Below are 11,963 nucleotides of genomic sequence, written 5' to 3'. Positions count from 1 at the left end.
GCACCTCCAAATTCCCAGGATCACGTCGCGTCTACACTAAGGGTATGTCTACACTACAGGATTAATCCGAATTTAGATAATTCGAATTTGGGAAACAGGTTGTATAAATTCGATTGTGCGCGGCCACACTAAGCACCTTAATTCGGTTTTAAACCACATTAATTCGGTGGTGTGCGGCCACACTACCCCATTAACTTAAACACAGTAATTCGGTGGTGTGCGTCCACACTAACCCTAATTCGAATTAACAAAATCGATTTAGGCTCTACTCCGTTCGTCGAGGTGGAGTACAGAAATCGATTTAAAGGGCCCTTTAATTCGAATTAACTGGCTCTGTAGTGTGGACGGGTGAAGGGTTAATTCGGATTAAGGCAGCTAAATCCGAATTAAAGTCCTAGTGTAGACCAGGCCTAAGCGAGGAAATCCCTTTCGGGGAGAGCGGCTGCTTCTCTTGCTCGGCTGGGGAGTGTCTTCAGAGCGACACCGCCCCCTACAGCTGTAGCGGTGCCGGTGCCTTCTGGGAACCCCCTGCCCCATAGCCGTCAGGGCTTGAACCCTCCTGCCTTGCTGGACATCTCTTGCAGTAGAGACGAGCCAACACTTCATAGAGAAGGGGCCTTCTGCATTGACGCTGCTGGACCCAGGACAAAACCCGTGGCTGTCCCGGGCTTGCTCACCACTAGGGGTCTCCCCATTGTCTCGTGGAAGAGGTTGGCATGGTCCAGGGCAGGCTGGCTTTGATCCTGTTAGGATGGGGTCCCTGCTCTGCGGCTGGGCCCAGGAGGGGTGGGGGGCTGGTAACTTGGCAATGGCAGGGCGGACGCACACAACAGAGCAACCTCTATTTATCTCCCAGCAGGAGTCAACCACACAGTACAAACGCAACCTTTTCACGAGCCGCTGAGCAATCCGGCCTCTCGCCCCCCTCCACTTTGCACGACTGTCCCACCCCGGCGCGGGGAGTTCGGGTGGGCTTGGCTGGCCCCCTCTTTCTCTTGGATCTTGTCTTTTTATCATGCTAATCCCCTCGCTGGGTGTATTCATCCCCGTCATTATCTCCAGGCTGCCAGGAGAACAGTGGCAGATGGATGAGATGCAGGGTAGAAAGTCTTCTCCATAATCCAGTTCATGTCCCACTCCCCACCCCCACAGGCACGCATTACTAATGGGGCTAAGAACCTTGCTAACCACTGGGGCAGCACGCAAACAGCATGGGCCCACCCGTGCCTACGGGGTTAAACAGATCGATGCATCATACAGAGGATCAGCTTCAAGAACCCTCAAGTCTTCAAAAAAAAAAAAAAAAAATCACAAGTCCTCCCACCCCCCATGAAGTTGGCTTAAAAAATCATGAGGGATTTTTAAAAACAATACCTAGATATTTTAAATTGTACCGCTTCCCTAGGAGGGGATGGCCTGACTATTGCTTAGAGTCTTTAAAATGAGATGTAAGGATCTTTTAATGGGTGTGTTTTAATCCAGCTTCTGGGAGAAATTCGGGCTGTGTGTGGTGGGTCAGGGGTCAGGTGGGCTGGTCATGTAGGTCCCTTTCGGCCTGGGAAGCTTCCTGATGCTCCCAGCTCTGCATTAAGATAATGACTAGAATCCACTCTCATGCTTCAGGGCTGCAGCCGGTTGCATGCAGGGGTCAGGAAGGAATGTCCCAGTTTCCCCCCCGCCCCAATGCACAATTGGCCAGATGGATCCTGGGTTTTTTTCCTGCCTTCCTCTGAAGCATCAGAGCTCAGCTGCCGCTGGGACATGGGGCGGGGTGGGACGGTGCTCTGAGCAGATCCAGAGAATCCCTTTTCTAGCTGGCTGGCTGGTGGGGCTTGCTCAGGGTCAGACTGATCGCCCGATTAGGGGTGAGGAGGAATATTCCCCAGGTCAGATGGGCAGAGATCTTGGGGGCAATTTGGCTTCCTCTGCAGCATGAGGCTGGGATCATAGGAGCATGTCTCACCTAATCAGTTCTCGGGTGTTGGTGACACCTGGGTCCCTCCTGGTCTCTGCCTGCGTTGGCACATGACACTTTAGCCTTCTGTGGACTCAAATGCTTTGGTTTAACTAAAGTCATTGGGCTCAGCATGGGACGGGGGGTCCGGCAGGAATTTCGTAGCATGTGCTCTGTAGGAGGTCTGACTCGATGGCCTAGCTCTCCCTTCTGGCCTTAAACTCTAGGAAACAAAGTATTTTCCTTTTGGTTCCGGAACTTTTAGGGACCCATTTTCCAGCATCTCTCCACCACCTCAAGGGCTAGAAATTTGCTTTAAAAAAATGGAAAGCTGAGATTCTCCTAATCCCCTGACTCCAGGGGGTTGGGCTTTAACTAAAAACTCCCTCGGCGGAATGCTGGCTCGGCTGACGTCAATGGGAGCTTTGCCGTAGATTTCAAGGGGGGCCAGGATTTCACCCGATGGATTCGTGAGCGTTTAAGTAGCTCTTTAATCACTAGTATTGTTATTTACTAGAGGGTCGCCCGTTTTACAGCCGGTGAGCGGCCTGGGGCCCCCATGCCTGTGATGTGCATAGACAGCAGCAGGGAGATTCCATTGCCTGTGGCACCAAAAGGACACTGCCCAGGACCGGAGTTGAGAGGAAATCAGACTTTCCCGGTGCTCCGGTTTTCACCAACGTCACCAGTGCCGAAAACATTCCCTGAGAGCTTGGAAGGGATCGGATGTTGCGTTCAGAAGTTATCGCACAGATGGAGACACGCCACTGTGTTGATTGTAGCATCTCACTTCACTCGGCCCGTTGTTTTTATTGTGGTAGCAACTAGGGACCCTGGTCATGGCCCGGGACCCCTTTGTGCCGGGCGCTGTAAGTTATTTATTAGGTGTATTACGGTAATGTCTAGATGTCCCAGGGGCCGGGGCCCCTTTGTGCTGAGCGCTGTAGGTTATTTATTAGGTATATTACGTTAATGTCTAGATGTCCCAGTCATGGCCCAGGGGCCAGGACCCTTTTGTGCTAGGTGCTGTAGGTTGTTTATTAGGTGTATTATGGTAACGCCTAGGAGCCCCCATTGATGAATGGACTATAAGGTGGATAGAAAGCTGGCTAGATCGTCGGGCTCAACGGGTAGCGATCAATGGCTCCATGTCTAGTTGGCAGCCAGTTTCAAGTGGAGTGCCCCAGGGGTCGGTCCTGGGGCCAGTTTTGTTCAATATCTTCATTAATGATCTGGAGGATGGCGTGGACTGCACTCTCAGCAAGTTTGCAGATGACACTAAACTGGGAGGAGTGGTAGATACGCTGGAGGGTAGGGATAGGATACAGAGGGACCTAGACAAATTAGAGGATTGGGCCAAAAGAAATCTGATGAGGTTCAACAAGGACAAGTGCAGAGTCCTGCACTTAGGATGGAAGAATCCCATTCACGGTTACAGACTAGGGACCGAATGGCTAGGAAGCAGTTCTGCAGAAAAGGACCTAGGGGTTACAGTGGACGAGAAGTTGGATATGAGTCAACAGTGTGCTCTTGTTGCCAAGAAGGCTAACGGCATTTTGGGCTGTATAAGTAGGGGCATTGCCAGCAGATCGAGGGACGTGATGTTCCCCTCTATTCGACATTGGTGAGGCCTCATCTGGAGTACTGTGTCCAGTTTTGGGCCCCACACTACAAGAAGGATGTGGAAAAATTGGAAAGAGTCCAGCGGAGGGCAACAAAAATGATTACGGGGCTGAAACACGTGATTTATGAGGAGAGGCTGAGGGAACTGGGATTGTTTAGTCTGCAGAAGAGAAGAATGAGGGGGGATTTGATAGCTGCTTTCAACTACTTGAAAGGGGGTTCCAAAGAGGATGGATCTAGACTGTTCTCAGTGGTACCTGATGACAGAACAAGGAGCAATGGTCTCAAGTTGCAATGGGGGAGGTCTAGGTTGGATATTAGGAAAAACTTTTTCACTAGGAGGGTGGTGAAGCACTGGAATGGGTTACCTAGGGAGGTGGTGGAATCTCCTTCCTTAGAGGTTTTTAAGGCCCGGCTTGACAAAGCCCTGGCTGGGATGATTTAGTTGGGAATTGGTCCTGCTTTGAGCAGGGGGTTGGACTAGATGACCTCCTGTGGTCCCTTCCAACCCTGATATTCTATGATTCTATGATTCTATGACCCTATCGCGCTAGGTGCTGTACATTATTAGGTGTATTATGGTAACATCCAGGAGCCCCACTCACGGCCCAGGACCCCCATGTGCTAGGCGCTGCAGAGCCAGCCCACAGAAAGACAGGCTTTGCCCAGAGCATTTCCAATCTATGGTGGACTTCCCAGCCCCTCTGCTCGGGCCGCTCTCTCATGACACTGATCTATGCTGCCGCTCTTGGGTGTTTCGATGACCCTTCACTGCCTCAGCTTCTTTGGCTTGGGAATCTCCCCACAATGCCCTTCCAGCGCCATCATCCCCAGGACCTGGATCTCCCCACCTCCTGCCTGCCCTGGCTGAAAAATGCAGGGAATCTCAGACCCGAACCTCCTCAGCATCAGCCTGTCTCTGGGTCCCGCCGGCCGGGCAGAAAGGCCATGCATGGCCAGTCCCCAGGACAGGGGTACCCCTATCCCCGCCCCACGCTCCCAGCTAATACACACTGGGGACCCTGTGCAGGTTACTGAGGGGCTGGAGAGCTGATCCTGCCCACCCCCAGAGGCCAAATCCCCCCACCCTAGTGCCCCCTGGGTCAGAAAGAGAATGCCTGACCCCGCCCCACGGCAGTGACAAATGAGGGGGAAGGGGCCGTGCTGGGGGGCCCGGGACTCCATTACATCTCACATGTATTCACAGCTCCCCGGGTGTGACCGGCCGCCCAGCAAGGGGCATAAAGCCTATTTTCCACTCAGCTGGGCGGGCTCGGGACCCCCCACGGCACGGCTGGGAGGGGGAGGCCCCTTTGGGCCTCTCCGTCAGGACCCCGGTGGTGACAGGGCGTGAAGAGGACAAATTGGCGTAGCTGATTCTCCCCAGGGGGGCCCTGGCCCCGAGGAGAGGGGGGAGCCCAGATCCAGCCCCTGCGAAGCAACCCAGAGTGACTCCTGCTGACACACCCTCCTGATCTGTCTTTGGCAGGTGGGGTGGGGTGGGGTGGAGAGGGGGGCAGAGTAGACAATGGCCCTTCAGGATCTTAACTCAAGCAGAACTTTCGCCTCCATTTCCCCCCCCCCCCGCACTGTGCAGCCATCCACTGCCTCCTCCTTCCCGTGCCAGGGAGGGGCTGAGCAATAGAGGTCCAGTGGGGGGGGGGAGCTGGACCCCCCCCCCATCCCCCTGCAGACACACCCTCACTGGGCCCAGTCTGGAGTCAGCAGCACAAAGATCGGGACTCAGCCTCCCAGGGAAATGGGGGAGGATTATCCTCAGTCTACAGACTAGGGAAACTGAGGCGCTGGGGAGTGACTCTCCCAAGGTTATGCAGAGAGCTAGTGGCTAGACTGGGAATGGAACCCAGGAGTTCTGCTCCAACCACTAGACTCCCCTCCCCTCCCAGAGCTGGGAACAGAACCCAGGCGTCCTGGCTCCCAGCACCCCTCTGCTCTAACCGCGACACCCTCCCCCCCTTCCAGATCCCAGGAATAGAACCCAGGCGTCCTGGCTCCCAGCACCCCTGCTCTAACCACGACACCCTACCCCCCTTCCAGATCCCAGGAATAGAACCCAGGCGTCCTGGCTCCCAGCACCCCTGCTCTAACCACGACACCCTACCCCCCTTCCAGACCCCAGGAATGGAACCCAGGCGTCCTGGCTCCCAGCCCCATCTGGGTTCGGGGTCTCTGACAATAGTGCTGAGGCCCAGAGCTCTCCATCACAGAAATGCCCAGTGAAGCTGAGCTAATCAGTCACTCCCCCCCCCCCCCCCCCCCCCCCCCCCCCCCCGCGGGGGGGGTCCCCCCCCCCCCCCCCCGCCTCTGCACTGACTGGTGGGTCCTCCCCTCCCCGCCCCCTGGGTGGTGGAAGTTGGAGATTTGGAGTCGGAGTTTCACTTTGAGGGGTTCTGCGGGGTTTTGTCTGACGTGGAAACTCAGAGCGAAACTCGGGAGTTGGAGCCTGTGCTGATCAGCAGGGGAGAAAGTGCTGTTAGGGAACTCCAGTCAGATGTCATATTGTAAATATCGCCTGCCATGGCACTAACTGGGGGGACCATTGTGCCAGGCGCGGCCCAGACCCCGACCGAGATCAGGGCCCCATTGTGCCAGGCGCGGCCCAGACCCTGACCGAGATCAGGGCCCCATTGTGCCAGGTGCGGCCCAGACACATGGTAGGAGACAGTCCCGCCCTACCCCACAGAGCTCACAATCTAGTAGACAAGCCAGACAAAGGCCGGGTGAAAGCCAGTGTGCTAAGCCGCTGCCATGGTGGAAGGATGTTCGTGTAGTGACGGCATTAGACGGAGACTCAGCTGCAATTCCTGGCTCTGCCATGACTCCCTGTGTACCCTGGGGGAAGTCACGGCCCTGCTCTGTGCCTCAGCTTCCCCATCTGTAAAATGGGTTACCAAGACCCCTTCTGCCTCTCTAGGTTGAAGAGCTCTCCAGGAAGGGTCTGCCTCTCCCCTGGAGTTTGTACAGCACCAAGCGCAACAGGGCTCTGATTTTGGATAGAAACAACCATAATTATCCTCATTTTACAGATTGGGGAAACCAAGGCACAGAGCCAGCCTGTGGTGAAAATCTAGGTGTTTCAATAGGAAGTAAAATCCTGAACAGTGCGGGGAACCCATGGAAGAGCCGGGAAGTGAGGCTAAATCCCTCCCTTCCGGGCCCAGATCAGCTTGAGTGAGAAGCTCAACCGTCAATATTGATATGCACATTGTCTCTGCGGGGGTGGGGGAGGGGGGCCTCGCCCCGCCTCGCCCTACAGCTGTCTGAGGCCTGCCCGGCAGGCATCAGTTTCGCAGGAAGTTCTACCTTGCAGCTGGAAAGTTTGGGTTTTTTTCGAGAGCAAATAAACAGAACCGAGGCACCTTGCTGATTTTTGGCCTCCTGGGACGTGGAATTGAAACTGGGCAACGTGGTCCCTTTTCAGCTCTAGGACATTGGAGGTGGGGGCGGAGGGGAAGGCTAAAAACAACCCGCTGCTTGGGAAACAACATTTCATGAGGTCAGTGAGACCCAATGAGATCTCAGCTCTGCCACTGCCTTGGGCGAGGAGCGTGCCTGCTCCGTGCCTCAGTTTCCCCTCTCACTCCCTTTGTCTATTTAGCTTGTCAGTGGCTGGAACCCAGGTGTCCTGACCTCAGTCCAGTGCCCTGGATTACATCACAGTGCCTCTGCGCGCCCCTTGCCTCTTGGGGTGCGTACAGCGCCTGGCGCAATGTGGGGGGAGGGGAGGCTGGTCTCGGTTGTTGCCTCTGGCCGCTATAACCAGGCTGATCTTGCATCGGCTGATAAGGAAGAACTGTCACACCTTTGATCTCTCTGCAAAACCTTCTGTGCTCCCCCAGCCTTAATCTCTCCCTTATCCCAACCCGTTCAGACCCAACCCGTTCCTCCCACCCCTGCCAGGCAGCAGGTGCCCTGCTGTCCCGGGTTGGCTACAATAACCCCAACAGGCAGCGGGGACAAAGGCTCAATGGGATTGATTAATAGCTCGTTAACCAGACCCTGACCCCCAGCCAGGGCTGAAGGAAGAAGCTCCCGGGGTCACATCGCAGAGGGCAGCAGCTGATTGACCAGACTGATTGATTGGGGATCTCCGCTCCCCGGGCTCCTCGGCCCCAGCTGCCCTCTGCTGGCCCCCCGGAGAGGCCTTGGCTTGGTAACCAGCTCCTCCTGCTCCTTAGGGTGGGACGGGGACTTGCAGATTTGGCCCCTCCCAGCAGGGGGCGCTGGGGGGGAGTGGGGCAGGAGCGCTGGCTGTGAGGGTGGGGGCGGAGCACCCAGCTGGGCGGGACGTCCCCAGGGCTGTGGGTCTGACTAGGTTGCCTCCTTTTTCCCAGGGGAGAAGAAGCTGGAGCTGTTGGCCCTTCGGTGCCCCCTTTGCCAGAGGGAGCTGCAGTGCACGGAGCTGGGGCAGCACCTGCAGCAGGAGATCGAGAGACTCGCCCACCTCCTGGACAGGTACGGGAGCCCCCTCCCCCTCCCCCTCTCTCTCCCCATGGGCAGGTAAGGGAGCCCCCCCTCCCTTGGACAGGTATGGGAGCCTCCACCACCTCCTCATGGGCAGGTACGGGAACCCCCCACCATGGACAGACACAGGAGCATCCCTACCCCAGTGAGTCAGCGAGACCCCTGGATGGCGGGGGGCTTTGTGGACTGGTCCCACTGGGGCTCGGCACTCCCCCTCCCCCCCCCCCCCCGCAGCTCATCCTTTCCTTCTCTCTCCGCAGGGAGGCCACGACCCCTCTGGAGGACGCCCAGAGATCGTCCCAGGTGAGCTTTCCCCCCCTCCCTCCCTCCCCGGCGCCGGGGATGGCTGCAGCAAAGGGGTTTTGTCCCTCTTCCCCTCCTCCCTGGGGTTCCCCGCACATCCCCATCACCCTTCCTGGGGAGGGGCACTTAGGAGCTAGAGGCTGAAGTCTCCCCTGTGGGTGAACTCCAGGGGGTGCTATCCTGGCCCAGTCCAGCCCAGTCATTGCCCCAGCTCATAGGCTGTAAGAGGCAAGAGTAGAGGTGGTGAACACTGATTCTTCGCAGAGAGCTACTGAGACTGGAGTAGCCGCGAGCTCACCCCACAGCCAGTGCTCCTGCCCCGCTCCCCACAGCTCCCCCTGCTGGGAAAGGCTGGGAGCTCACCCCACAGCCCACGCTCCCTGCTGGGAGAGCTTGGACACCAAATGTCCATAATCACTCAACCCCCAGGGGCTCCAGCCACCCCGCTGTTCTTCCCCTGCTGCTCCAGCCCCACATGATCAGCGGCGCAAGCTCACCCCTCACATCTTCCCTTCCAGTCTCCAGCGATCTCCGCTCAGGATGGCACGGATTCTCCCAAGGGGTCGCCGCAGGCCTACGAGGACGGGCACAACAAGGTGGACAGGCAGCAGGTGCGCTTCCCCCCCCAACCAGACCACAGCCCTCAGCAGGGACTCGAACTGGGGACCTTCGGCTGCTCAGACACTAGCCCCAAACATGGGAGATAAAGGGGCCCTTCCCCCGGCTGGTGTAGCTGGCTGTTGTAGTACCTAGACTGTGCCACTAGAGGGAGACACGATTCATGAAGTAAACCAGGGTGTTGCACGAGATTAGCAATCCAGCCTGGAGCCATGTGGTGGGGGTTGGGGGGCCTGACTTGGGGTCCCCTTTCTCCCTGACCCCAGATGCAGCTGGGGTGAACCGCTTAGAGCCTGGGGTGGGAGGCGACATGAGAGCAGTTTTCTTCCTTCACCTGAGACTCACCCCTTTGCTTTCTCCCCCCACAGACCTTTCTGCGGGTGAAGTCAAACCGGGAGGGCCGCATGGGAGGTGAGAAGGGGACTCGGCTTGGATCTGGGGGCGTGGGGGGCATTTATACTGGGAGAGTCGGGTCGGACTGAAGCTTTGTTGGGGGTGGATCAATGCTGATAAGGTGCAGGAAGGTCTAGTGGTTAGGGCACGGGACCGGGGCCTTCACACACACGGGTTTCAATTCCTGGCTCGGACACCAAGTGGTTAGAGCTGGGACTCTAGCTCTAGAAGAGAAGTAGCAGTGGGGGTGGGGGTGGACTTTTCCCAGCCATGCCTCTCACTGACTGCGCGGCACGTCACTGCTCCGTGACTCGGTTTCCCCATATTTGTCGAGTGGGGGATAATAATATTGAGCCACTTGGGAAAGTCTCACAGGGGAGGCACTTTAGAAGCAGAAAGCGTTACCCTGGGCCCATGCCTGGCTTGGCAGACCCCATTTTTTGGGGAATTTAATAATCTGGGTGGGTTAGATTGCAATCTGGGCCCCGATCCAGTGACTCCATCCCCCTAAATTGTCCCCTGCCCGGGTCCCTCAATGGAGATCCAGCTGCTCAGCCCCCATGAGTTGTCCAGCGCTCCCCATCACCCCCCTCTCCAGAGATGCACAGCCTCCCCTGGAAGGTGCTTACCGATTGGTCTCTCTCGTCTTGCAGCCAGAGCTGGCCGGTTTAAGCGGATCAGACCCTGCCTGGACGAGCAGGTGAGGATCCGGGGCTGGGTGTCTGGGTGTGCATGGATCGGGCCCTGTCTATAAGAGATTTAGCCCCAGAGATCGCCCCTGAGTGGTGCCATGTTAAACTGCAGCCTAAGGGCCAAGAATGAGGGCAGGCATTTGAATATGAGATTGCACTAGAGACAGTCGTGTGGATAGTGAGAATGTCCCCAGCAAGGCTTGATACCAAGGTAGATGGGCCCATGGGTCTGATCTAGGATGGCAGGAAGTGGGGGGATATGGGGCTACTTGAGCCCGAGGGTCTGATCTGCAGCAGCGTGGCCGGGGTGGGGGGATACTAGATTGCAGAGGTGTCCCTTGAGGGTGCTCTGGGGAGACGGTCTCTGCTTCCCACCCCTACCAATGATTGAACTCCCAGCAGCAAGAGACAGACTCTCCCCACATACGTCCGGTGTCTGTGTCTCTCCCGGAGGCCCAGATGGAGGGGCCTCTCCCCAGGGGCTCCAGGCTGGCCGAGGCAGAGGACGAATTCTCCGACGAGAGCCGCTGTGGCGGGTACGAATATCGCAGCCCGAAGAAAAACGTCCCGGAGACGAAAGGTAGGGGGCAGCTCTCGTGATGGGGACAGATGGGGGGGCTTGGGAGGCATGCGTGTGGGTCCCTGCCCCCCCTCCCTCCCCGGGTGTGTGAATTCTCTTCTCACCCTCCCTCTTCCTTGCTTTCCCCCTCCGCCGGTGCTCTGGCTACGTCTGAGCAAGGCCTGGAGCTGTTCCGTGTCAGTTACTCCCAGGTGCCTCTAGGCTGTTCTAGTGATGTTAAATTGGGATGGAAATGGCCCCCAGGGGTCTCTGGGGCTGGCATGGGGCCGGGGTTAGGGTTCTGCACCAGTCTGGCGGGGAGGGGATCGTTCACTGCACTGCGGCTATTCCTGCTCTCAGGGGCCCATGGGGGTGGGGTGGGGGGGTGCGGTGGGGGTGGATCAGGGGCGTAGTTAGGGCTGTGGCTATTGTCTTCTTCCCCTAGGGGGCGGAGCATAATTTAGAGCAGCCTGGAGGCTGCTCTACCTGACAGCATGGGCTGGGAATGTGTGGCGAGTAAAGGTAGCTTCAAGCAACTTTCCCTCTCTCCCGCCACCATCCCAAGCACAGGAAGGGAGTAACTGAGAATTCACCCGTGATGGGTCTGTTCAGCGCTGGGCTGCACCGGCTCTGAGCCAGCCGGGCGTTCCTACCCCATCCCCAAAGGAGCTCTCTTGAGAGGGAGCGGGGCTGTTCACAGCTGTGGAGCTACCGGATGAGTTTGTTACACTGGGGTTAGAGTCGGAGCAGAACCTTTGATGCTGGAAAATGGGCTTGGTCAGACTAGAGTAGGGTGTGATACACCTGTGGGTACTGGGGGGCGACACCACTGCCCTCTACTGAATGGAATCAGAATGCTCAGGTATGTGTCATAAGCCCTGTATTGCTAATGGGGATTCTCCTTTAATTCAGGCAGCAGAAGTTTAACCCTTTGGAGGAGGAGAAGGCTCTGTCCCCGAGGCCCCCTGTGTATGGCTTAGCTGAAATCCAGGGCGTCTCTGCTCCGCAGTGCACAGATTCCAGGCAGATTCACCCCTTCTGCTTTGTTCTTGTTTTTAAATCCAAACCCCTCTCCACAGCACGTTCCCCAGCCAGATGCCGAAACGTCACAAATTTCAGTTCCTCAAACCCACACCTGGATTTGTACAGACTGGTTGGCTCAGCAGAAGCCGGCAGAGAAATCTGACAGTTTCCTGTACTTCACGCTTCCTGCCCTCGCTTCAGCCTGGGCTCAGTTCCTTGCTATGGCATTCACATCCCCAGGGACCGAATGGGATTAGAGTGAGGGGAGGGGGGCTGGGAGTCAGGACTCCTGGGTTCTATCCCCAGCTGTGGG

At 57.1% G+C, this 11,963-nt stretch overlaps 1 protein-coding gene across 1 annotated transcript in view; it reads left to right on the top strand.

Moving 5' to 3' along the window:
- The window catches only part of LOC112109581 (E3 ubiquitin-protein ligase Rnf220-like), a 20,764-nt gene that overhangs the window by 1,323 nt on the left and 7,478 nt on the right, over nucleotides 1-11,963 (top strand). Inside the window, exons 2-7 of the mRNA XM_029913696.1 lie at nucleotides 7,933-8,053; nucleotides 8,323-8,365; nucleotides 8,884-8,976; nucleotides 9,352-9,394; nucleotides 10,030-10,076; nucleotides 10,522-10,648. Coding sequence (XP_029769556.1) covers nucleotides 7,933-8,053; nucleotides 8,323-8,365; nucleotides 8,884-8,976; nucleotides 9,352-9,394; nucleotides 10,030-10,076; nucleotides 10,522-10,648 — 474 coding nt within the window. The remainder of the gene's footprint in view (nucleotides 1-7,932; nucleotides 8,054-8,322; nucleotides 8,366-8,883; nucleotides 8,977-9,351; nucleotides 9,395-10,029; nucleotides 10,077-10,521; nucleotides 10,649-11,963) is intronic.

The sequence above is a fragment of the Terrapene carolina genome, unplaced genomic scaffold (assembly GCF_002925995.2).
Source record: "Terrapene carolina triunguis isolate 2854851 unplaced genomic scaffold, T_m_triunguis-2.0 Scaffold833, whole genome shotgun sequence".
NCBI lineage: Eukaryota > Metazoa > Chordata > Testudines > Emydidae > Terrapene > Terrapene triunguis.
Note: the sequence above shows the minus strand (reverse complement) of the source record. Positions and strands in the feature narration are given on the sequence as shown.